At 38.5% G+C, this 26,250-nt stretch overlaps 1 protein-coding gene across 1 annotated transcript in view; it reads left to right on the top strand.

Moving 5' to 3' along the window:
* The first annotated feature begins 1,355 nt into the window (after positions 1–1,355).
* LOC127454024 (U4/U6 small nuclear ribonucleoprotein Prp3-like) overlaps positions 1,356–26,250 on the top strand; it is a 28,895-nt gene continuing 4,000 nt past the window's right edge. The window contains exons 1-16 of the mRNA XM_051720949.1: positions 1,356–1,574; positions 3,076–3,223; positions 3,492–3,622; positions 10,742–10,897; positions 12,568–12,654; positions 15,355–15,620; positions 17,215–17,333; positions 18,436–18,623; positions 18,755–18,921; positions 19,542–19,624; positions 19,770–19,913; positions 20,111–20,210; positions 20,402–20,515; positions 21,312–21,430; positions 21,523–21,600; positions 21,694–21,755. Coding sequence (XP_051576909.1) covers positions 3,079–3,223; positions 3,492–3,622; positions 10,742–10,897; positions 12,568–12,654; positions 15,355–15,620; positions 17,215–17,333; positions 18,436–18,623; positions 18,755–18,921; positions 19,542–19,624; positions 19,770–19,913; positions 20,111–20,210; positions 20,402–20,515; positions 21,312–21,430; positions 21,523–21,600; positions 21,694–21,755 — 1,959 coding nt within the window. The 5' untranslated portion in view covers positions 1,356–1,574; positions 3,076–3,078. The remainder of the gene's footprint in view (positions 1,575–3,075; positions 3,224–3,491; positions 3,623–10,741; positions 10,898–12,567; positions 12,655–15,354; positions 15,621–17,214; positions 17,334–18,435; positions 18,624–18,754; positions 18,922–19,541; positions 19,625–19,769; positions 19,914–20,110; positions 20,211–20,401; positions 20,516–21,311; positions 21,431–21,522; positions 21,601–21,693; positions 21,756–26,250) is intronic.

Below are 26,250 nucleotides of genomic sequence, written 5' to 3'. Positions count from 1 at the left end.
ATTCATAAGATTGCAGTGGTGTGGATATGTATTGCTACTGTAGTAGTTCTGCTGTAGTTTAGGATCGTATAAAACACACTTAGGTTGGTGTAATGTTATGAAACATTCCCGTAGTGTGGCAATGTGTGGTTGAAGAAAAGGAGGTGGGGAAAGGACTCTATAGGGAGTGTTGCCCCCGGCTCATCACTGCTGTTCATAGTACTACTGCTGCACTCACATGACCTACTGTACATCACAGAGAAAGAGAGAGATGTGAGGTGGTGTGTGTGAGATGGTGTGTGAGTGTGTGTGTGTGTGTGTGTGTGTGAATGAGTGAGTGAGATGGTGTGTGTGTGTGTGTGTGTGTGTGTGTGTGTGTGTGTGTGAATGAGTGAGTGAGATGGTGTGTGTGTGTGTGTGTGTGTGTGTGAATGAGTGAGTGAGATGGTGTGTGTGTGTGTGTGTTTGTGTAGTGTGTGTGAGTGTGTGTGTGTAGTGTGTGAGATGGTGTGTGTGTGGTGTGTGAGATGGTGTGTGTGTGTGTGTGTGTGTGTGTGTGTGTGAGTGTGTGTATGTGTATGTGGTGTGTGTGTGAGATGGTGTGTGTGTGTGTGTGTGGTGTGTGAGATGGTGTGTGTGTGTGTGTATGTGGTGTGTGTGTGAGATGGTGTGTGTGTGTGTGTGTGTGTGGTGTGTGAGATGGTGTGTGTGTGTGGTGTGAGTGCGTGCGGGTGTGTGTGTGAGATGATGTGTGTGTGTGTGGTGTGAGTGTGTGTGGTGTGTGAGATGGTGTGTGTGTGGTGTGTGTGTGTGTGTGTGTGTGTGTGTGAGATGGTGTGTGTGTGTGTGTGGTGTGTGAGATGGTGTGTGTGTGTGTGTGTGTGTGTGTGTGTGTGTGTGTGTGAGACTGTGTGTGAGATGGTGTGTGTGTGAGTGTGTATTTGGGGAGTGATTCTTTAAAGATTCCTAAAGAAATGTGAAGAAAATTGTTTTGTTTAGAAATTGAGAATGAGGGGCTGCTTTATTAATTGCGTTACTTTGCTGCCTCCTATTGGAGGAATTGTAAAACATTTCATAATGTTTACTGTAATGATATCAGTATCGTCACTCAGTGGCAGTGCCTTATAAGCAGTCCATGTCTTTCTGGATAGTAACAGGACAATATTTACCAAGTCAGAAATATATTATATATTATAGATATATATATATAACATATAAACAGTTTTACTGATATTTACCATGTATTTAATTGAACAAAATTAAATATTGAAAATTGGAAAGTGTCTTGTTTGGAACAATGTTGCGCTCCAGCTCGAAAGGTGGAAGCAGTGAGGCAGCATTGTGTGGCTTTCCGGCGGAAAGTTGGACAAGCAACTTCCGTTTCCGTCTCGCCATTTGGAAAACGTTGAGAGAGAACTGAGCGAATAGAAAAGTCCAGAAACATTTCAGGACATTTTCTTCCCTTATTAAAATATTGAGCAGTTGATTTTTTTTAATTTATTATTTTTTTTATCGTCATTTGCTGTAACGGAAGAAAAACACAAGAAGCGGAGAGAGTTGGCAGGTCGCTGCAAAACAGCTGAACACAGTGAGAGGTAATTGGGTTTTTGTCGGGGTCCGGTTGATTTGGTATCAGAGCCACCCTTAAAAGAATTTACCATTGTTTCCTTCGAAGTACTGTACAGCACAGTGGTAATTTGTTATGAACGCCACTGTCATCAACAATATAATACCATATTGTGCATTAATGTGAATTTTCAGTAAGTATCAGTAATGGTATGGTTACTAAGGTACATTTCTGTAATGATCAGAGTGTATTGGCCTCATATGTTCATTATAGTGACCAGAGACACTGCAGTGAACATATGCAGTCAATAACACACCATTGAACTGAAACTGGTCGATCTAAATTGCGTGCATTCTGGTTACATGTGTAGTAAATGAAAGCTGTAAGAAAGTGGATGGTTATCTACAGAATAACGCGTATATTTGTTGCACTTTTAATTTTTATAAAGTCAAAAAGTTTATAGATGGAGACTAGATCAAACCAACCAAATACAAAGCTGTTCTTCATACTCTTAAGTCCAGTTTAGTTTGACACCTTAAAGGGATAGATCCCCAAAATTCTCTCATCATTTACTCACCCTCATGCCATCACAGATGTGTAAGACCTTCATTCCTCTGCAGAACACAAATGAAGATTTTTACAAGAATATTTCAGCTCTGTAGGTCCTTACAATGCAAGTTAATGGTGACCCTTTTTTTTAGCTCCAAAAAGCAAATAAAGGCAGCATAAACATAATCCATATCTTCTAAAAGCGATCCAAGTTGTTTTGGGTGAGAACAGACCAAAATGTAACTTTTTTCACTGTACATCTTGACATCAGCAGTCTCCTCAGGGATCATGATTTCAAGCTAGATTATATAGCACTTCATATAGCTTCATCTAGTACTCTGCGCATGTGTCAAGGGATAGGAAGTATAATCGAGCTTCAAATCGTGATGGTGTCTAGAGACTGCTGTCAAGATGTACAGTGAAAAAGGAGTTACTTTTTGGTCTATTCTCACCCAAAATCAATTGGATTGCTTCAGAAGACATGGATTACACCACTGGAGTCATAAGGATTACTTTTATGCTGACTTTATCTCCTTTTTGGAGCTTCAAAGTTCTGGTCACCATTCACTTGCATTGTATGGACCTACAGAGATGAAATATTCTTCGAAAAATCTTAATTTGTGTTCTGCTGAAGAAAGTCATACACATCTGGGATGGCATGAGGGCGAGTAAATTATGGGAGAATTTTCATTTTTGGGTCAACTATTGCTTTAACCACAGACTTTCTACTCATGTTGCTTTATCATAACAATTGAAAACACACTCTAATGAGGGATGAAATATGGTCAAGAAATGGACAGTCCAGCTCAGATGCTGACCTTGAGTGACTGAGAACCACAATAAACAACTCTTTGTAATAGAGTGCTGTGAGCATTTGCAACAAAATCATAATGCCTGTCTGTTAATGTCAGATATTAATCTCATCTGAAACTGATCGGTGTCCACAATATTTAATGTTATCCTCCTTCTCTGTTTGTCAGAATATGTCTCTGCCCAAGCGTGAGGTGGATGAGCTGAGGCCATGGGTGGAGCGGACAGTAAAGAAGGTCCTTGGCTTTTCCGAACCCACTGTGGTAACTGCTGCATTACACTGTGTTGGAAAAGGCTTGGACAAGAGAAAAACCACAGGTAAGTGTGCTTGTGTAGGTTGCCCTGCAAAGATGTAGTAATCACATGCTAATTTGACTTGAATGAATTCCTGAGCAGATAGATGAAAAATCTGTCAATTATGCCAATTGCAGATAGTTCTCCTCTCATAAGATCTTACATCAGTTTAAAGATAGTAACTGTGTACTGGGACATAGTAACTCTGTACCTAGTGTACTGGGACAAGGGAGTGAGAATTCCATGAGGATCTTTCGGATAATAATATGCAATCCTTCTTGCTTTCCTCTAGATCAACTTAGGCCGTTTCTTGATGATTCGGCAAGCAGCTTTGTGGAGCGACTGTTTGAGGCTCTGGAGGAAAGCAGAAACTCTCGTGGGAATAAAGGAGCAGGAGAGAAGAACCGCAAAAGAGAACTCAAGGTAAGGGCTTTACACTGCGCTTAACCATGGGTTATTGGCTTTTCAAACCCAGCTTTTAACCTTGCATAAAAGCAAAGTTCCACACTTGTAATCGTGAAAGGGCATTAGCAGCAGTAAAATGTCGAACAACAATGATGGCAAACACGATAACTGGCGTGATAAAGAGACAGTAATCCTTTTGTGTTTGGTATGTTTTAGAAGATGAAATTCAAACAGAGATTATTTGTTTGGCGACATTTTCACAGAAGAACAGCTCCACTGACTGGTTGCGTGTTGCGAGTGGTATTAGTCCAATAATTTTTATTGACACCACAAATAAGAAGGTTAAACCGGGGTTTACGAATGTATAGTGTAAAACCTCGGAACATAAATACCCAGGATTAATTATTAACCCACGGTAAGTATGAACAGTGTGAAGCATAAAACAAAATAACCCAGGATTTCTTTTAACCAGGGTTAAGAAGTTCAAGTGTGAAAAGCCCTGTTGAGTTTTAACAATGCGCAGTGGACCCTTTTCACATATCACATAAAGGTGGACCCTTTTCACATATTCCGCATGGAATGGGGAAGTAAACTGTAGCACGGTAAACTTGTATAGTGGTCAGTGGGAGACTACAGAAAATAGAATTTTTGCTTACCTGTTTACTCAAGCAGTACAAGAAATAAATCCACTATTGTGCTTTCACATCTTTCCAAAAGAAGAAAAAAATAGAGAGCTTTGGATTACAAAGAGGACACATTTTCTGTTACTCCTTCAGCAGCTGTATTAGAAACTTAATCGCAGCTGTGGTAACTAGTTTTTATACATTTATACAAATTAGAATCTGCTGGCAAAAAACCTGTTTGAACAAGCTTCTTGTACAACTCATCTTTGATGCATTGTTTCTTTGCCTCCTTGTTGACAGGAATATTAAAAAATTCTTCAATCACAATCAGCTCTTTTTTTTCTACACCTGTCAAACGCTTCCACTGTTTGAGACAAAGTAAACTTGACCAAATAAAATTCCATACCCAATAACGTGTACGCTTCCTCACCCGCACAAGTTCGAAGCTGCCAAGAAACGTATGATAACTATGACTACAAAAAGTCAGGTTATCAAACAAAGAAACAAACTATTATGTTCCACAAAATAACTGAACGAACGGACGAGCCCCCAATTTGTTATGTCCCACGTGAGTCTAGGGGTATAAGCAGACGTAACAAATATAAAAAGTTTAAAGAGCATTAGTCTGAGCCCTGCCACAGCACCTCAAGCAAACAGATTACTGTCAAGATCTTTATTTACAGCTCATGGAACAAAGACAACAAAAGACTAAAAAGGGAAGCAGTGGCTTCTGGAGAGGGCAAGGCCAAAATAACAAACAAAAAGCAAACTAAAGAAGTAAACCTCTTATTAAACTACCAAAGAAAAGAAAAATAAATGACACAATTATACCCTAACTCCCTTCCTGGCCCCAAAACAGGAGAAAACAGAGTTCAACAAAAATGGCGCCCACCTCCCTACAGCTTCCAAATAAACATCAAATAATCAACCAATAAGGTAACTTATAAACTTAATTAAAAAAATAACAGCAGTAACACAAAGAAAAGACAAACTTAATAAAGATATATAATGATAACCTCCACACTTAAACTGCAAGGGTAAATGTTGGAAATACTCACAACAAATCAAATAGGGATAATAATACAATACCACAGAGTAGAAAGTTAAGCAGTCATCACGTTCAACAACAAGATTGTAAACTGCTGCAACAAACTGGGCAGGACAAAGACAATGCTCTGGAGAAAGCTCTTGTGGGAACGTTTCTCAAACTCTGGCAGTTTCTTCTCTGCTTTTATGCTGCCTCACTCTGGACTGGTAAGCAGGCACAGCTGAAGGCAATCAGCTACCTGCCAGATAGATTGAGTTGAAGGAGCCAAAGGGAAAACAGAGGAAGAAACACAGAAAAAAGCACACAAAAACACATTAAAGAAAGCACAGTTCTTATGATGGACCAACCATAAAGAATACGTCTCTGGACATAACACCCCCACCCGTAGTTACAAACTATTAACTTGCCAAAAATTCCTAGTTTGTAAAACTTGCCACACATTTTACACAAGTGGTATAGAGTCATCACTATAGGCACTTGACAAAGCATCTGCTACTACATTGTCCACTCCTTTTTTTTATACCTTATATCAAGAACAAACACTTGCAGAATCAGTGACCATCTCATTAGTCTCTGATTTGAGTTTGCCATACGGGACAGGAAGACTAGAGAGTTGTGGTCAGTGAATACAATAATAAGAGCCATATTACCGTTACACAGGTAGACCTCGATTTTGCAGTGCCAACAAGGCTAGGGCTTCTTTTTCAATGGTAATATAATTTCTTTGACACCTGGTGAACTTCTTCGAAAAGTAGCATACAATTCGTTCAATTCCCACCTTGCCTTCTTGCAGCAGCACTGCGCCAGCACCAACCCCGCTAGCATCCACCTGTAGCTCAAAAGGCATGTCAAAATTTGGAGTTGACAACACAGGAGCATAACATAACTGATCTTTAGCAGAATTAAATGCAGTTTCACACTCAGCATTCCACACAAATATTCGTTCTGTTTTAAGAAGATCAGTTAAGGGTGTGACAACAGTAGCAAAGTTCTTACAAAAACCACGGTAGTATCCAGTCATTCCCAGAAAACGGCGTAGCTCCCGCATATTACTTGGCCTTGGAAACTCCACAATAGCCTCTACCTTAGCTTGCACAGGCCTCACCTGGCCAACTAATTTGCCAAGGTAGGTCACTCTTGCCTTAGCAAATTCACATTTGTCTAAGTTTAAGGTAAGATGAGCTTCCAGCAATCGCTTGAACACCAACTCGAGAGTTTGCATATGTTCCTCCCAAGTTACAGAGTAAATAACTATGTCATCTAAATAGACTTCACAGTTTGACACACCTGATAGTACCTTCAACATCAACTGCTGGAATGTTGCTGGTGCATTTCTCATGCCAAAAGCCATGGATGTGTACTGAAGGAAACAGTCAGGGGTCACAAACGCTGAGATTTCTGAGTCACGGGGTGTCAAAGGAACTTGCCAGTATCCTTTTAATAGATCTAACTTGGTAACAAATCTAGATGATCCCACCCGGTCAGCACAGTCCTCAATTCGGGGAAGAGGAAAGGAACCAGGCTTAGTTACAGCATTCACCTTACGAAAATCGGCACGAGCCATCAGGTTTAGGTACAAGCAAGCACGGTGAGCTCCACGGACTCTGAATTGACACTGCAAAGCCGTGACTCAACAAGTACTCTGCCTCGATTTTCATAACCTGGCGCTCATGGGGATTTACACGGTATGGATGCTGTTTGATAGGCTTGCATTCACCAACATCAATGTCATGAGTGACCACAGTAGTTTGTGACGGTACATCATTAAACAGCATACAATATTCTTCAGTTAATTTGACCACACAATCACACTGGACTGCAGGCAAATAAGATTGATGTGACTCTAAGTTAGACAAGGTGGCAGAGTTGGACATTGTACCACATGAAGCAATGGCATCCTTACTCCAAAGATTATCTAACTCAGGAGAGTACACAGAAGACAAGTTAACAGCATTGTTAGCAGCAATAGGAAGAGGGTCAACAGGATCAAGTTGAGACTTATCACTGTCTCTACTAATATAATCCTTAAGCATGTTGATGTGACACACATGAGACTTACGCTTACGATCAGGAGTAGAAACTGCATAATTAGTATCATTCAGCTTTTTCTCGATCTCAAAAGGTCCAGAAAACCTTGCCTGCATGGGTGAACCAGAGACAGGAAGTAGTACCAAGACCTTATCACCAAGCTGGAAATAACGCTGAAGACTACCCTTGTCATAGCGAAGATGAACAAGATGAACTCTAGCTAACTCCCATGCTTTGTGAAGATGCCCTCGCACAGTACTCACATAGTCTAACACAGACTTACGAGGGGGTTCCTTAGCTAGGAACTGCTCACTTAGGAGTTTTAGCGGGCGGCGAACCGAATGACCAAAAACCAGCTCAGCGGGGCTAAATCCTAGAGATTCTTGCATGGTTCCTCTCTCCGCAAACATCAGAAATGGCAAACCTTCAACCCAGTCTTTACCAGTCTCAGTGCAGTATATACACAACAGAGACTTCAGGGTCTGATGGAACCTTTCCAGAGCTCCTTGTGACTCTGGATGATACTCAGTGGACAACTGATGCTCTACACCCAACTCTTTCGTCACCTCAAACAATTTAGAAGTGAAATTAGACCCCTGGTCACTTTGAATGACTCTCGGTAAGCCAAAAACTGAACAGAACTTAAGTTCACGGGCTATCGTTTTAGCTTGAATAGATCATAGCGGAACAGCTTCAGGGTACCGACTACTTGCACACATAATCGTTAAAAGGTATTGGTGAACAGTTTTAGCTTTAGGCAGTGGGCCTACACAGTCAATAATGAGCCTCTCAAATGGTTCTCCAAAAACTGGAATGGGCTGTAGTGGGGCAAGTGGAATTATTTGATTGGGCTTTCCACCTAACTGACAGACGTGACATGAACGTACAAACCTAGACACAGTGGTTTTCATGCCCGGCCAAAAGAAGTGCCTGGCAATTCGATGATACTTCGTAACACCCAAATGTCCTGAACACACATGTTCGTGAGCCAATTTCAAAATCTGATTACGGTAAGCATCAGGTAATACAATTTGAAACACAGTTAAAAATTCTGCATCTGCGGCACGTGGTCTCCACCAACGCATGAGAACGTCATCATCCCAAAAATAACCCACTGTCATTTGAGGGATTAGAGCCTTGTCTACAGTACCACAATACATGTAGCAAGCGACAAATCGGAACGTTGTGCAGCAGCTAACTGTATTCTATTGACTTATGTAGGGAGTTTACCTTTACTGCTCGTGCCATTTGATTCTGACGATACAGGACTGGTGTGAAGTTCACTCTCTACAGTCTGTGGGGAAAACAGAAAGGAATCAGAAAGAACGATCACATTTTCAAATTTCTGTGATTGAGCACGAGTTACGGCACACGCTGGGAAAGTAGCAGAAAACTGCATGACGAAATCATTTTGAGCAGACCAATCAGGTTCTTCAGACACAGTTGGAGAAGGAAAGACTTTGCCACCCACTAAATCATTTCCTAAAATCATGCTTACCCCTCAACAGGCTCTTACTTTTAATACATCCCAGATGTGTATGACTTTACTCTTTCAGCAGAACCGAAGTGAAGATTTTTATAAGCACATTTCAGCTCTTTTTGTCCATACAATGGATGTAAATGGGTGCCATCAGTCTGCTGTCTATTTGACGGTCCAAAAGCCATATTTAGGCAGCATAAAAGTAATCCACACGATTCCAGTTGATCAGTTAATGTCTTCAGAAGAAAATCGATAGGTTGGTGTAAGAAACAAATCGATAATTAAAACGTTTTTAACTTTAAATCATTACTTCTGGCCAGCGCTGTATTGCTGTTTGAAATGAACTAACTCTAGCGTGATGTTTGTTCCTCTGTTGTATACAAAGCGCGCGCTTCTGACTTCTCCTGTGAACGTGCCATTGTGCTTTTTTTTTATTTATTTTTTAATATAAAGTTAATGAAGTTTTAATTATTTATTTTTTACACAAAAGTATCGATTCTGTTCAGAAGACATTAACTGATCGACTGGAGTCGTGTGGATTACTTTTATGCTGCCTAAATATGCCTTTTGGACCATCAGATAGCCAGCAGTCTGTTGGCACCCATTTACTTGCATTGTATGGACAAACAGAGCTGAAATATGCTTATAAAAATCTTTACTTCTGTTCTGCTGAAGAAGGAAAGTCATACACATCTGGGATGACTTAAAGGCAGGTAAATCATTAGAGAATTTTAATTTTTGGGTGAACTAACCTTTTAACATGGTGTTGCACTGGTGCCAAAGTATACTACCCCAGACTTAAGCTTCATACTTATGCCGATACCACAGTGTTTTTCATTCATTACAGTTGTATGTACGCTAGTAATATTCCCAGATAGTAAGACTTTTGGAATGAGGATGAAACCTTATCTAGAAAATCTGGATATCAATTTGGACAACTTAAACCAAGCTCATGTTTGTCATATACCACGTGGGATCTGAAAAGGCCAAATATCATTTTGACAATGACCCAGCACAAAAAGACAGAGACACACCCTCATGAGTACCACCAGCAATTTTTAGATATAAGATGTGCTTTTCCTCTCCATAAACCTGTTTTCACTGATGGATCAAAAGCAGATAATAAAGTTTCGGCAGCAGCAATTATCGGTGAAGAACATCCATCATGTCTTTCATGTCAGACTATACTGACTATTAAGCACATTTTATTGGATTGCGCTGCTTTTAATACTATTAGACAAAGGTTTTACTCAGAAACAAGCTTAACAGACATTTTTAAAAATGTATCACCTAAAAATGTCTTAGTTTCTGTCTAACATAAAACTAAAATTCCTTATTTAATTTTTAAGTTTTTGATACTTAATCTGTTCTCGCTGTGTGGATAACCTTGTTGCTGACATGGCGCTAAAAATAAATAAATAAATTACCAGATAGTAATGGTATTCGGCTGAACTCAGTGGTGAAGCGGCTCAGACTCTGAGCCCAGGGGAACACATCCAAAAATTTTAATGCACTGTTTTAGCATTCAAATGTGCTTCTTATCTTAAATTTGATGAATATTACAATTTCAAATTTTAATTTGACAGCCTTTCTGTGGAGACAGTTTTTTTTTTCATTGTTCAGTGTGTTTTGCTTAAAAAAACAAACAAAAAAAACTATAAAATAATTTAGGGTGGGATTTTTTATTTATTTTTATTGGATTGCAATAGAAGATCAATGATGATATTTGTTTTCTGTCAACGTGTCCTTGGGTTTCACCAAAATTATTTCAGAGGCAGAGAAACCTATTACATTTTAATGAAAGTTAAGAATTTTTTATTTGTTTTTATTTTTTATAAGAATAACCTGCACAATAAAACCATGGACATTTTGAATTGATGTTCTAGTTAGCCTAGAAGGCATTCTCTAACTTGTATGTTTTGTCTTTCTCTTTCTGTTTCCTCTTTCTCTGTGTTTAGGATGTGTTTGGAGATGAGGTGGAGGGAGTGAAGGATAAAGAGCGTGTCGAATCAGCGGTGAAGAAGAAGAGAGTTCCTCGCTTTGAGGAGGTGGAGGAACCAGCTGTTATACCTGCACCCCCTACAGAGAGCCCTGGCATGCTCACCAAGATGCAGGTAACCCACACAAACACATCGAGAAAGATAGACTGAGAGGCATCTGTTAGCAACACATACTTTGTCACTTAATCTGGTTTTATTCTGATCCATTGAGAACCAGCAGATAAAGAAAAGAATTTAATAAAATGAGAAATGAATTTAGTTATTTGGTACAGTAAAGAAGAAAAACTATAAATCAGCAGACTAGAGATGCCTTTGGCCATAACTGATGTTGCTTAATGCTGCACAAGTATGAAAGTTCACATATATTTCACTGAAGATGCTAATCAAATGCTTATCATTTCTTATACCTCGGGTCTGTTGAATGCTTGATTTTGATTTGACGAACGTTCTAAGGTGTGCAATTATTTTCCAGTAAATGCACGGCTATGAAGCAGTTCCAGGTCTTGACCGCCAAATATTTTCAGTTATTTCAAAGAGCCCTACAGGCTACCACAACAAAATAACAAATTAAAACAAAGACATTGGTTAAGTACATCGAATAAGAATGACAAACAATGTCTGTAATATCCTAAATTTATTTCAATTTCGATTGAAAAGTGTCCTTGGGCTCTCTCTCTTTCTCTCTCTCTCTATCTCTATCTTTGTCTCTCTTTCACTCTCGTCTCATCCACACACACACACCGTACATGCTACCACAGCAAAATAACCTTATAAACCATTTAAGTAAATCTGTTAGAATGTCAAACGATGTCTATAATATCCTACATTTATTTCAATTTCAGTTGAGAGTTCTCGCGTTCCTTGTCTCACCTGCACTTACACGCTCACACACACACACACACACACACACACACACACACACACACACACACACGCACACAGAGAGACTCGTGTCGTGACCAACAAATAGAGCCGCACCTCCACGACTTGATCAATACAACAGTTTCTATTATCCGAAATAACTTTTAAGATATGAAACTTTTTATGTTTCAATGTAGTTCGTCCTAATCAGCCTCACATAGCTATAGTGGAAAGCACCGTGCTGCCCCTCCTCCCCCCCCCCCCCCCGCTCACACACACACACACACACACACGCACTACACTGTTACTCCAATACCAAAAAGCAACACATCCTCTGTTGCTAGTTCTAAAGTGAGGTTTATCAAAGCTAGATACACTTAATCAATACAATATCTGTGGGAAACACCCTCATGCATACATTATATGCATTACGCACACACTCGTGAGCGAAAAACAGAGCCGTCATGTCAGCGCACACCTGCATCTCAGTGGGGTTGAAAACAGTTGTTATGATTTACATCAGAAAAATTGTGACACTTGCTGCTTAAACTTACATCATTGGTGATTTTGAAGCGATGTTGCTTCTGACGAGAGCTGCAACAAATAAAGGTAATCCCAGAAGCGATCTCTCTCAGTTTGAGTTTCTCTCTTTCAATCCCTCAAAAACAGACTCGCACGCAAACTCTCTCCGAGATATAAAACCTTGAACGATATATTAACTTGTGGTAACCCTGGTATTAGCAGAATAATTGACTCTGGCTCGTTGAATTATTGACAAATAATGCACACCCAAGGTGTAACTGCGCATATGAAATTACTGCATTGTGCATTATTTTTGAACAATTCAACAGGTCATTTATTCCTTACATATTTTTGAATATTTGATCTCTGTGTTCATACTGTGTTTGATACTTTATCCTCAGATCAAGCAGATGATGGAAGCAGCCACACGCCAGATTGAGGAGAGGAAGAAACAGTTGAGTATTGCGACTCCATCTCCCATTGTTCAGGTAAGAGATGGACACCAAACCCCCTGTTTTATATTTAAAGGGACAGTTCACCCAAAAATGAAAATTCTCTCATCATTTACCCACCCTCATGCCATCCCAGATGTTTGACTTTCTGTCTGCTGCAGAACACAAACAGTGATTTTTCTAAGAACATTTCAGCTCTGTTGGCCATACAATGGAAATCAATAGGGACCAAAACTTTTGAAAACACATTAAGGCAGCATAAAATTAATTAATACGACTGCAGTGGTTAAATCCATGTCTTCAGAGGCTATTTAATAGGTGTGGGTGAGCTATTTTGAGTGAACTATCCCTGCTCTGTAATGCCTGTGTGTTTATATGAGCTTATAGGGAACCAAAAAATAACCTGCGATTGGTATATATTTTTAGTTCAGACTGAATAAATTAAACATTTATGATTAATCTCATTATTTAATTTTCTTCAGTTAAAGCTGCAATGTGTAATTTCTATGCAATTAGTGCCACCACACTTTACACAAATAAAATTACCAAATAAATATAACTAGGTCTGGGTGAAAATATAGATTTTTTTTTTCCCAATCTTGATATTGATTGTGAAATCCCAAGATACATTTTTGACTCTCTGTGGCAACCCTCTACAATCCAAGTAAATCCCTTGGATACGCGCCCAAATTTCGTGCTTTGCGACGTGCTTTTAATTTTAGAAGGAAAGTGTTTAATTTAGGGATTTGTTGCGCTATTTTCATCTTAGGGTTTAAAATCAACATCGAGTTAACGTCACTGGATGTTTATTATCATTGAGACTGCATGGCCTAATCCTATGAGAAGGTGCCATCTCATGATTATTATTCATGACACCACATGACTATAGCTTTGTCCCAAGTTACTCAATACACTATGTACACAGCCATGAAGTGTATACATGTTTAAAGTGTAGTATCGTCCCAAATGAAACACTTAACGTTTTTTTTTCTTTTCTTTTTTTCACTACACGGAAGCATTTGCCGTTTATCATCTAACAAAAGTGACGTTTCAAACGCATGTGATGTGTTGCCACTAGCTTTAGCCTGTTAGCCAACCTCAGTTTAACACTTGCAGTGTATCTTAAACATATTCACACAGTGTGGGGTGATGGTAAAACTTTCATCTCACATATGTAAGGTGCTGTCTTCACTAAAGTTTCGCTAGTTGCTACATTATCTATTATTTACAATTGTTTTTTAGACCAGCATTGCAGCCAGGTAACTTTTGCGCAACACGCATTTATTACGTGAGACTTGCGAGATGTGTGGTGAGGTGGACTGGGGCTCTTTTGAGAGGCGGATAACACTTACAATCTCTGATCTAAGCACTTATATTTGTGAGTCAGTGTCTTGGAATAAGTCTCATAAGTTCTTAAAGTGTAAAAAACATTCCCCTATTTTGAATACAGAGCACATGACTTGGCATTTATTTGCACATTAAATAACAGATAGAAAATGACTAGTGCATTTCTGTGAAGAGTATTGTGAGCTTACAACAGTGTATCATTTATTTGTGCATTTTCTTATGAACGTGAGAGAATCACCATTTGCTAGTAAATTTTAGTTTTTACTTGCCAGACTTTTAATGACATGCAAGCTTAAATCTACTGAAAAAAATATGAAGCAAACTGGGAAGGGGGCATGTTCACATATTTGTAGTATTAATTTATTTGACCCTAACATGCTGTAGTATGTGAGAGAATTTGTTTGATCACAGATTTTGAAAGTGCTGAAATTTGACACTATATATACTTATTTACCTGTCACAATGCATTTATTTCCACCTTTGGAAAGAAAACAAAACAAAATGTAACAATATAATGCTTTATTAACATTTTCCAAACAAAGCCTTCTACAGTATAAAGATAGAAATGCACAAATTCAAGTAACATTAAATGTTTCCCAAAGTATAAGTGGGAGTTTGACTAATTGAAAGAACTAGTTCTTTACATAGGTTGCATATTCATTTCAGTGGGGATTAAATCTCTTAAACTTTCATCCTCCACAATGTTAATCTGCTGGTAGACTGTGGCTATCCGCTTTGCTACAGCAATCGTGAAGCTGTATTCATGATTCGCGTCAGGGCATCAACGCGAGTGTCGAGCGCCACTTTAAACTCCACATGAAAAGCGCTTACAGGAAAAAAAAACGGCTCATTCTGCGTTTTGGTGATAGTTAAGACTTGCCGTGCTTCTATGGTAATTAAAATGCACCTTAAAGAGGCTGAAAAATACTTGATTTCTGTCACAAGTCCCGTCTGGGCTTGTATTGTACATCAAATAGCATTAAGAGCTCCTTTCCCCATCACTTTATCACTGACACTGAATCACTGCTTTGTGTGTTGTTGTGTGTGCATCAGTGTAATTACTCTGGGTGGACACATCGCAAAGTTTCTGAGTTTCTTCCAACCAGTGTTCATACTGGTTTATGCTGTATTAATGGTAAAAGTGTTTATCACGATTAAGAAAATTTAACGCGTTAAACTTTTTTAATGATTCGCGTGCGTTAATGCGTTAATTCTGACAGCTCTACATAGAATATAATTTGTAAAATATATATTTTCATAATGTACGCAGTGAAAAAGTCCCCCTTATTATAAACAGCATTTGTGAGGGAGAATTTTTTTTCATATGCAAGCAAATGCCATCCTTTATCTAAGGTTATTAAACAGAACTTTTTCCCTTCTCTTTTATAGCCTACACTTTCGGTGATTCCCCCTCAGACAGACCCCAGTGCTCCACGTCACATCCCATCGGTGGGTTCAGCCCAGTCTATCGCCCCCTCCCAGGCAGCTAACTTCATGAATGATGCTATAGAGAAGGCCCGTAAGGCAGCTGAGCTACAGGCCAAGATCCAGTCCACGCTGGCTATGAAACCAGGGATTCTAGGTGCTTTGAACAACACAGGGCCACATAACCTGATGGCCTTGGCCAACCTGCACGCCATGGGCATCGCACCACCGTGAGTGAAAATACTGGGGACATTCATCATGTATTCCAGTTAGGGCTGCACAATGAATCGAAAAACTAATTGCAATTTGATTACGGCTGCCACGATTATGTAATCGTGAAAACTGATGATTACAGCATTCAATTTAAGTCTGCTACTGTTGCATCAATGGTTTCTTTTTACAACGTGTTTTTTCAGCGGTTGAGTATTCTAACCAATCACTAACATGTCTGTTGAGCGATGAAACGGCCACTTAAATGAGTCCTCTGTCCTATCAGTAATGACAACTGATCCTAATACACAAGTTTTAAACTGTCTGAATGCCCAGATGCTTGCTTTATGTTCCACCTCTGTTTGTGGTTTTACACGAAAATTAATACTGGAGAAACATCACCTGACACTCGAAAAGAAGCTGTAGAACAAGAGCGAAAACACCTTGGAATTATTATGGATTCATTGCATATTGCACCGCTCGCTTTGAACGTAGATGTTAAATAAACTGCAAATGAGCAACACGACAAAATTAAAACACTCCCGTTCTAATCAAGGCACAGACGCGGTGTAAATAATTGATATATTATGCTGATTAGACATCTTTGTTTTAATGAGAGCATTTGCGAGAGTGCAGAGCTTTGTGCGGAGCGTCATTGAGCTCACGTCGAAATGCAGGTCTCAAACAGTGTAAACCTGCAGTGAGTGACAGCAGTCATTGAGTTTGTCGCATTGCTTGATTTCTGTGTACAATTTAATTTTTGTCATGTTAATAAGTAGGCCAATGTGAATTTGATTTGTACAAAATAGCAATAAAGTAATTCATTAACTGTTCTTAGTTTGTTTTGGAGGTGTAGCCAACATAAAGAATATGGCATGAATAGCAGATTTCAGAAATCACTGTCATTGTTATTGCATCTGCTCTAATAAGACCCATTTGCCACAGAGCTGGTATTAGTAGATTTAACATTTTCACGAATCGCACAAACTCTGATCGCAAATGACACTTTTTTTATTTCCAAAGTGCACCACTGAGGCCAAAAATTATCTAACGATGATCTTACATGAACAAGATCACCATTGAAGATTTAACGGGATGAATGGTCCCATCTCGCCACCAAAGTGCTTACTGAACGCAGTAAGTAACTTGGTCAATTTAAATCGGCTGATAATAAGCTTGAATATTGAATATGTCATTATTTACTGTATGTGGACTAATAATTAAAGAAGTAATTTAGCAATAATTGTATTTAATCTATACCATAGATATCCATTTAAACTAATTTTTATTTGGCCTAACATTAACAAATATTATTACAATATTTAATGCTTAAAAGATGCTGAAAAGAAACTGGAGCACAGCTCATATCCACCATTGAAATCTGCTACTCTGAAGAACCACACGGTTGCTTTGTGACGTCACGGTAATTTAATATTTTAATCGACATTATTAATCGCGATTACAATATCAAGGGCAAGAATCAACAGTTATGATTTTTGCTATAATCGTGCAGCCCTAATTCCAGTATTACATTTAAAATGTTATTGCAATGTTCTTTCATGCTGAGGTGAAATGTAGTTGATGAATTAAAGGATATTTCATATATGCTCACAGTAAAGTGGAGCCTCGTGAGATCACAAAACCAACGCCCCTTATTTTGGATGAGCTTGGACGAACCGTTGATGCCAGTGGCAAAGAAATTGAGCTCACACATCGTATGCCCACCCTGAAAGGTAATTCACCTATCTGTTGTCAATAGCATACTACTCTTACTGTTTCTGCAGTATATAGGATGTAAAAATGTGCACAGTACACACATTTAAGGTGTGTCTCATTACGAAGGCTGTTGCTATATAGGACATGTCCTTTGTATTCAGCGAGTGTCCTCAAGTAAGAGTAACTTTATTTAACCCTTTAAGCTTGGATGTTCTTGTAATCGGTAAAAACATCAAACTGATCAAATAGCGATGTATCATATGTTGTTGGAAAGCTCTCAAAGAGTAGAATACAACCAGCTTATTTGTTTTACTCACAGACAAAAATATAGCAAGTAATAGCTAAGTACATGTCTTTGAGATACATATTTCATGTGAACAGCTATTGCTCATATGCTGTGTTTTAAAATATAAACTCAAAAAACATAAACAAAAATATAATATCACATAATATTACTTAGATGGGTCAGTTATCTTTAAAATGAGCCCACAAACAAAGTAATCGAATGCATAGATCATTAGATAACCCACACGAAGCACAATGCGCACACATCATCTGGCTATTTTGCATCTCGCTATCTGGCTAAAAACCCGTGAGCTTTCCTGGATCTGATGACGTTATTGGAAATGTTGTAGCGTTATGGAATGCTAAACCAATCAGATTGGGTTCAGACTGCTCCAACCAGTGTTGATAGTCCTCCATATTTAAGCAGAGGGTCATTTGATCAATCACAGTAATTACATATGGCCACAAGGAGATGGGCCAAGTACATGACACAGACTCGATGACTCAAATGGCACAGAATGAAACTCATTCTGTGAATATCTCATTACTAAAATCATGTCTTCATGCTTTGCAAACCTTTAGTCGTTGTATTTGCATGTGTAATTCTTATGTAAAATTCTTATGTTTTATTTGTTTAGAGAGGCTTTTGGGACACATTGTTTTTGTAATGCTACAACTTTTGATTGCTTTGTAGTATCAAAATAAAACATGTAATGTTGCATAATGCATTGTTTCACACATATATATATTTGTTCTCTCTTATTTGTGATTTGGCAGGAACTATAAACCTTGTGGTCTCTTTCTCTTTTTTTTTTCCTCTCTTTCTCTCTCCAGCAAACATCAGAGCGGTGAAGAGGGAGCAGTTTCGGCAGCAGTTAAAGGAAAAGCCAAGCGATGATCTGGAATCCACTTCTTATTTTGACCCACGTGTGTTACTCGCTCCAGCGCAAAGAGCCAAAAAAGGTTTCAGATTCCATGAACAGGGCCGCTTTGAGAAGATCGCCCAACGTATACGCACCAAGGTGAGCAACAGCCCCCTGCATCCTTACCGAAGACACTGAAATGCACTGAAATATATCATGGCTTGCGTCACTAACAACTGAGAAATTGCATTTTTACTTTATTTAATGTGATTTTTCTCTCTGACCTCTAGTCTCAGCTGGAGAAGCTACAGATGGAGATCGCTCAGGCTGCTAAGAAGACAGGCATTCAGGCCTCCACTAAACTGGCTCTTATTGCCCCTAAGAAGGAGCTAGGAGAGCGAGAGGTTCCTCATATAGAGTGGTGGGACTCTTACATCCTACCATCCAACATAGAGCTGTAAGAGACAACAGCCCTTAAATCTGCAAGAGAATTTCAGAAAGAGAAAAATGGGTTTAAAGGGGTTGATCATCCAATTTAAAATGATGTATTTCTCACCCTCATGTCGTTCCAAACTTGTATGATATTCTTCCTTCACAAAAGGAGATATTCTGGATAACTCAGGCTGCTACTTTTTCATACAACAAAAGCATATACTCACCAGAGGGTACCATTCAAATAGTCCACTTGACTTGTGTGCTAAATTCCAAGTTTTCTGAAACCATAAGATGCAAAAGTTTTGCAAAAGGTCCAAAATGAAAGTTGTTCACTAATATTCCACCATGACTTATGTTTTAAAATGCAGAAGAGCAAATGAGATTTGAGGGCAAGATGTTCAGTCAGTAACGACATCTGTTTGTTCCTCACACAAAAGTCATTGATGACCATTTTAATTTTTGGGTCAACTACTCCTTTAACATATTGACATTTTCCTGTAGTTTTTTTACAACAAAATAAATAGCATAAAATGCAAGACGTTTCCTTTGATAATTAATAACAGAAATAAGTGAAACTGGTGATTTATTTTTTGTTACATGTCTTCTGTTTTTTTTTTCCTTTCTTTGTTTCTTGCATCTCAGATCTGCAAATACAAATTTGGATGTGATCGAACTGCATGGAGTCACTAACCTAGTTGAGCACCCGATTCAGATGGCCCCATCAGGTATTCACAGATGCACATAATCAAATTAGCTCAATAGGTTACAGAAAGACAATATTTCAGTTAGTTTGAACATCAAAACCTTACCTCATTGATTAAAGGTTTATCGTCATTCCCTCCTTTCTGCCTGTCTCTCTGCTTCTCTCAGTGGATACAGATATGCCGGTGACTCTGGGTGTATATTTGACTAAGAAGGAACAAAAGAAGTTGAGGAGACAGACTCGCAGGGAAGCACAGAAAGAAATGCAGGAGAAGGTCCGATTGGGCCTCATGCCTCCACCTGAACCCAAAGGTACATAAACAACCAGACCCTGCTAATCAGACATTTAAAACAAAGAATTCAATATGTATTTGTATGTAGTATCAAATTTATGAATTAATACTGATTGCTTGTGGTATTTATCAGTTTGTTGACAGTTATGTGTGCAGTTGTGTATTAAATAAATCCTGTTTCTTAGGAATATGGTGTATTTTTATTTGTCTCCCCAGTGCGAATCTCTAATCTGATGAGGGTTTTGGGGACGGAGGCTGTGCAGGACCCCACTAAAGTAGAAGCTCATGTTCGAGCACAAATGGCCAAGAGACAAAAGTGAGCTCACACACACACACACACACACACACACACACGACAGAGTATTAAAATGAAAGCCACTATTATTCTATTCAAACAAACACTTAGTAATACTGTTCGCTCTCTTGCATGTAAATAAACACACTCTGAAACAAATTCATTCATGGGGCTCTCTGATAACAGTGATGTTTTCTACCGTGTGTGATCAGGGCCCATGAGGAGGCAAATGCAGCACGTAAACTTACAGCAGAACAAAGGAAAGAGAAGAAGGTCAAGAAACTCAAGGAGGATTTGAGTCACGGGGTTCACATCACTGTTTACAGGTACAAAACATGACACGTCTACTAAAATCATGCATTAGGATTTTAAAACGTTCTGCTATCTGGTCTTTCTGGCATTGAATAAGTCATGAATTAATACTTATTAATAGCAGTGTTGATCTTGTTAATGAAATTACTGGCGGATATGTTTATTGAAAAAACTTCTGTTAATGCTAAAGAAGATAAGGTACAAAAGACACATCATGACCATAATAAAATTATTTTAATAAAATCATACTGTTGTAGAAAATATGATGAGGAAAAATTATACAAGATAGATATTAACAATGCACAAATAATGTTTTAAGAACAAGAAAAATGTAGAAAGAATTTATTCAAATAATCCAGTCATAGTATTTTGAGGCATTTCTTAGTTTGAGCTGTGGGAAACAAGAGATTAAACCTGAACTGCTTTACTAATGGGTTAATTACCTCACTCAGACACACCCTATATATAAATGAGATTAATCATCCATATCCACAACATAAATAGTATTACAGACAAGGAACATTTCTGCACAAATTTCTGCTACTAAAATATGCTATTTCAGTCAGATTAATATGGACTAAAATGAATGAATATGACATGATGAACTGTTGACTAATTTGATGGACATTTTCCTCAAAAAAAAGAAAAAAAAAAGAAAAGATTAATCTGAATTAAATGTGATACAACACAAGGAAACTATGTATGAACTGTGCAGTCAGCTATGGTTTATTTGTAAATGAAGGCCTTTTATGCGTAGTTGTCTTGTTTGTCCTGGTATTTACTCATGTAGTTCCTCTGCTTTGTCCTCAGGATCCGAAATCTGCATAACCCAGCCAAGAAATTTAAGGTGGAGGCCAACGCAAACCAGTTGTACCTCACCGGTACAGTGGTGCTACACAAAGATGTCAACATTGTAGTAGTGGAGGGAGGTGAGTGATTGAGCAAATAAAGCAAGGATTCATTCATTTCTTCACAGATGATTGTTATTAATTGTCTTTAAATGACGACTCCTTTCTCGTAGGACCCAAAGCACAGAAGAAGTTTAAGCGGCTGATGTTGAATAGGATCAAATGGGATGAGCCGAACTCGAAGAGAGATGGTAAGAGGAGACTCGAGATCTCCCAGACTGAACATGCAGATTTGTATGTGATTGTATTAGGATTTGACCTTTGACTTTTTGTATTTCTGCCAGAGCCTGAAGGGTCTGATGATGAGGGTACCAGGAAGAACAATAAATGTACCTTGGTTTGGGAGGTAATCATATACCTGTTACTCTCTTAAAGCCTCTTTTGTCCAAGTCAGAAACTGTTTACACAACAGTTTCAGCAGCAATTCTCTGAAAAAAAAAGACTGAATTTTAAATGTGTATTTTTATTATTGCTGTCAGTCAATTAAAATATTAATCTTGATTAATCGCATGATTTTTCATAGTTAATTGCGATTAATCGCAGATTTTGAAAGTGTAGAAACTTGATTCTAAATATACATATTTTCCTGTCTAAATGCATATATTTCCTTAGGAAAGAAAACAAAACATCTGGACTGTTGATTTAACGTGTTAATCCGGTGCGATTAATTATATAAAAAATAACGTGTTAAAAAAATTAACGCAATTAATCATGTCTCTAGACTGTAATAAGGTATATTCCTTCCATCTGAGCAATTCAAGCTTGAAGTACCATCTGTTTTCTCCAGGGGGCAGTAAGCAAAACTAGCTGTATAGGCAACGCGCAGCTAAGACAGAGAACAAACCACACTTAACGAGAGCAGACAGCACAAATGAGAACCTGTCTTGCGTTCAAACACAGCTTGATTGAGCGCAAATCCAAACGCAGGGATCTCAAGATGTGTTTTTCTAAGTTACAAACTTTGTTTAACTTGACACAGCGATCTAAAAACGTGATGTTTATGACACGAGACGCTCAAAGAGCATCCATCTGATGCATGTTTAAATTGTTTGAACATTGAGCAGTGCTTCAACAGATCTTCCACGGGAGAACTCCAAAAGCTAGCTGGCTGCAGCGGTCCTTCATCAGTGCCATTTATCGTGTTTGGATTTAGGTGACAGTTAAGACTTGATGTGCTTCTGTGGTAAATAAATTACAAAGGACACAAAGTACTTTATTTTTATCAGAATTCCCATTGGGGTTTGTTTTGTTAGAGGTCCTTTCTCCATCACTCTGTTGCCTCTGTGTTTGTAGTGTGTTCTGTGTAATGAGCCCAGACACATCGTAAAGGTTCTGCCCTATTCCAACCGGTGTTTAAAACTCACACGGAGCTGAATAAAATGTCAGGATCTAATGTCACAATTGGTATATACGTTAATCGCATTAAACGTGTTAAACATTTTACATTAATTGCATGCATTAACGTGATAATTCTGACAGCTCTAATATATATAAATATATATACATATATGTACACTACCGGTCAAAGGTTTTGAAACACTTGACTGAAATGTTTCTCATGATCTTAAAAATCTTTTGATCTGAAGGATTATGCTTAAATGTTTGAAATTAGTTTTGCAGACAAAAATATAACTGTGCCAACATATTAATTTATTTAATTATAACACGAAAATTTTATTTAAAAAAAAAAAAAAAAAAAAAAACGTTTTTGAAATTGATGACTTGGACCAAATAATAAAGAAAAGCAGCCAATAAGTGCCCAACATAGATGGGAACTCCTTCAATACTGTTTAAAAAGCATCCCAGGGTGATACCTCAAGAAGTTGTTTGAGAAATTGTCAAGAGTACATGTCTGCAAATTCTAGGCAAAGGGTGACTATGAAGATGCTAAAATATAACAGTTTTGATTTATTTTGGATTTTGTTTAGTCACAACATAATTCCCATAGTTCCATTTATGTTATTCCATAGTTTTGATCACTTTACTATTATTCTAAAATGTGAAGAAAAACAAAGAATGATTAAATGTTTCAAAACTTTTGACCGGTTGTGTGTGTGTGTGTATATTTTGTGTATATATATATATATATATATATATATATATATATATATATATATATATATATATATATATATATATATATATATTAGTTGAAGTCAGAAGTTTACATAGACCTTAGCCAAATACATTTAAACTCAGTTTTTCACAATTCCTGACATTTAATTGTAGAAAACTTTCTAGGTCAGTTAGGATCACTACTTTATTTTAAGAATGTGAAATGTCAGAATAACAGTAGAGAGAATTATTTATTTCAGCTTTTATTTCTTTCATCATATTTCCAGTGGGTTAGAAGTTTACATACACTTTGTTAGTATTTGGTAGCATTGGCTTTAAATTGTTTAACTTGGGTCAAATGTTTTGGGTAGCCTTCCACAAGCTTCTCACAAAAAGTTGCTGGAATTTTGACCCATTACTCCAGACAGAACTGGTGTAACTGAGTCAGGTTTATAGGCCTCCTTGCTCGCACACACTTTTTCAGTTCTGCCCACAACTTTTCTATCGGATTGAGTTCAGGGCTTTGTGATGGCCACTTCAATACCTTGACTTTGTTGTCCTTAAGCCATTTTGGCACAACTTTGGCGGTATGCTTGGTATCATTATCCATTTGAAAGACCTATTTACAAACGAGCTTTAACTTCCTGGCTGATGTCTTTAGATGGTGCTTCAATAGGTCCACATAATTTTCCTTCCTCATGATGCCATCTATTTTGTGAAGTGCACTTGTCCCTCCTGCACAAAGCACCCCCACAACATGATGCTGCCACCCCCATGCTTCACGGTTGGGATGGTGTTCTTCTGTTTGCAAGCCTCACCCTTTTTACTCCAAACATAATGATGGTCATTATGGCCAAACAGTTCAGTTTTTGATTCATTAGACCAGAGTATATTTCTCCAGAAAGTAAGATCTTTGTCCCCATGTGCACTTTCAAACTGTAGTCTGGCTTTTTTTATGGTGGTTTTGGAGCATTGGTTTCTTCCTTGCTGGGCAGCTTTTCAGATTATGTCGATACAGGATTTATTTTATTGTGGATATGGAAACTTGTCTACATGTTTCCTCCAGCATCTTCACAAGGTCCTTTGCTGTTGTTCTGGGATTGATTTTCACTTTTCGCACCAAACTACGTTCATCTCTAGGTGACAGAATGTGTCTTCTTCCTGAGAGGTATGATGGCTGCATGGACCCATGGTGTTTATACTTGCGTACTATTGTTTGTACAAATGAACGTGGTACCTTCAGGCATTTGGAAATTGCTCCGAAGGATGAACCAGACTTGTGGAGGTCCGCAATGTTTTTCTTTTTTCTTTTTCCTCTCTGTGGTCTTGGCTGATTTCTCCCATGATGTCGAGCAAAGAGGCACTGAGTTTGAAGGTAGGCCTTAACATATATATACAGGTACACTTCCAATTAACTCCAATTAGCCTATCAGAAGCTAATTGCCTAAAGGCTTGACATAATCTGGAATTTTCCAAGCTGCTTAAAGGCACAGTTAACAAACTTCTGACCTACTGGAATTGTGATATAGTCAATTAAAAGTGAAACGATCTGCCTGTAAACAACTGTTGGAAAAAATTAATTAATAAAAATGATTAAATAGATGTCCTAAACGACTTGCCATATCTATAGTTTGCTAATATGAAATCTGTGGAGTGGATAAAAAATTAGTTTAAATGACTTCAACCTAAGTGTATGTAAACTTCTGACTTCAACTGTATAATTATATATTATATATATATATATATATATATATATATATATATATATATATAAGCTCATTGATGTGCGTGGGGAGTGAAGGCTAGCCCGTCTGGTCCGATCCCACAGAAGAGCTACTGTAGCACAAATTGCTGAAAAACGTAATGCTGGCCATGATAGAAAGGTGTCAGAACACACACTGCATAGCAGCTTGCTGCGTATGGGGCTGCGTGGCCGCAGACCAGTCAGAGTGCCCATGCTGACCCCTGTCCACCACTGAAAGTGCCTACAATGGGCACGTGAGCATCAGAACTGGACCATGGAGCAATGGAAGAAGATGGCCTGGTCTGATTTTTTGTCTTGGATGTTGTCTGCCTTATTGTATACGATAGACAAACACTTTTGGACATTGGTTCTGCAATAGCACACTGAAAACCGGACTTTAAATACCTCGATGCCGACCCTCTGTTTTCAAACACGCCAGTGGAGCCTTTTGTCTGGGCAGCCCTGCCGCGGAAACGCAGCCAGAAAAGGGGAAGGAGAGCCGGCGTTCTCATCAGACTAAGACGACACACAAATCTAACCCCGCTACCCAGTATTCTACTGGCAAATGTTCAGTCTCTGGACAACAAGCTCTGAGAGCACGGATCTCTTTCCAATGAGAGATGAGGGACCGCTGCATTATCTGCCTTACAGTATCTTGGATGTCTGCGGAGATTCTAGACTCAGAATCCTGGTGTGATCAGAGGAACATACATTCTGTTAAGTCTTTCTGCTCTCCTGATCTGGAATTTCTCATGCTTCTGTGTCGACCATTCTGGATACTGAGGGAATTCACAGCGGTCATTATCACAGTTGTGTACATCCCGCCACAAGCTGACACAGACTGGGCACTCAAGGAACTGTATGGGAGTATAAGTGAGCAGGAAACCATGCACCTTGAGGCCGCGTTCATTGTGACCGCGGACTTTAACAAAGCCAACATCAAGTCAATAGCACCAAAATACTACCAACACATCAGCTTCAACACACGAGGGGACCGGGTTTTGGACCATTGCTACTCTCCCTTCTGGGATGGCTACAAATC

This window comes from Myxocyprinus asiaticus, chromosome 16 (genome assembly GCF_019703515.2).
Source record: "Myxocyprinus asiaticus isolate MX2 ecotype Aquarium Trade chromosome 16, UBuf_Myxa_2, whole genome shotgun sequence".
NCBI classification, from domain to species: Eukaryota; Metazoa; Chordata; class Actinopteri; order Cypriniformes; family Catostomidae; genus Myxocyprinus; species Myxocyprinus asiaticus.
This window is presented reverse-complemented; position numbering and strand designations above follow the sequence as displayed.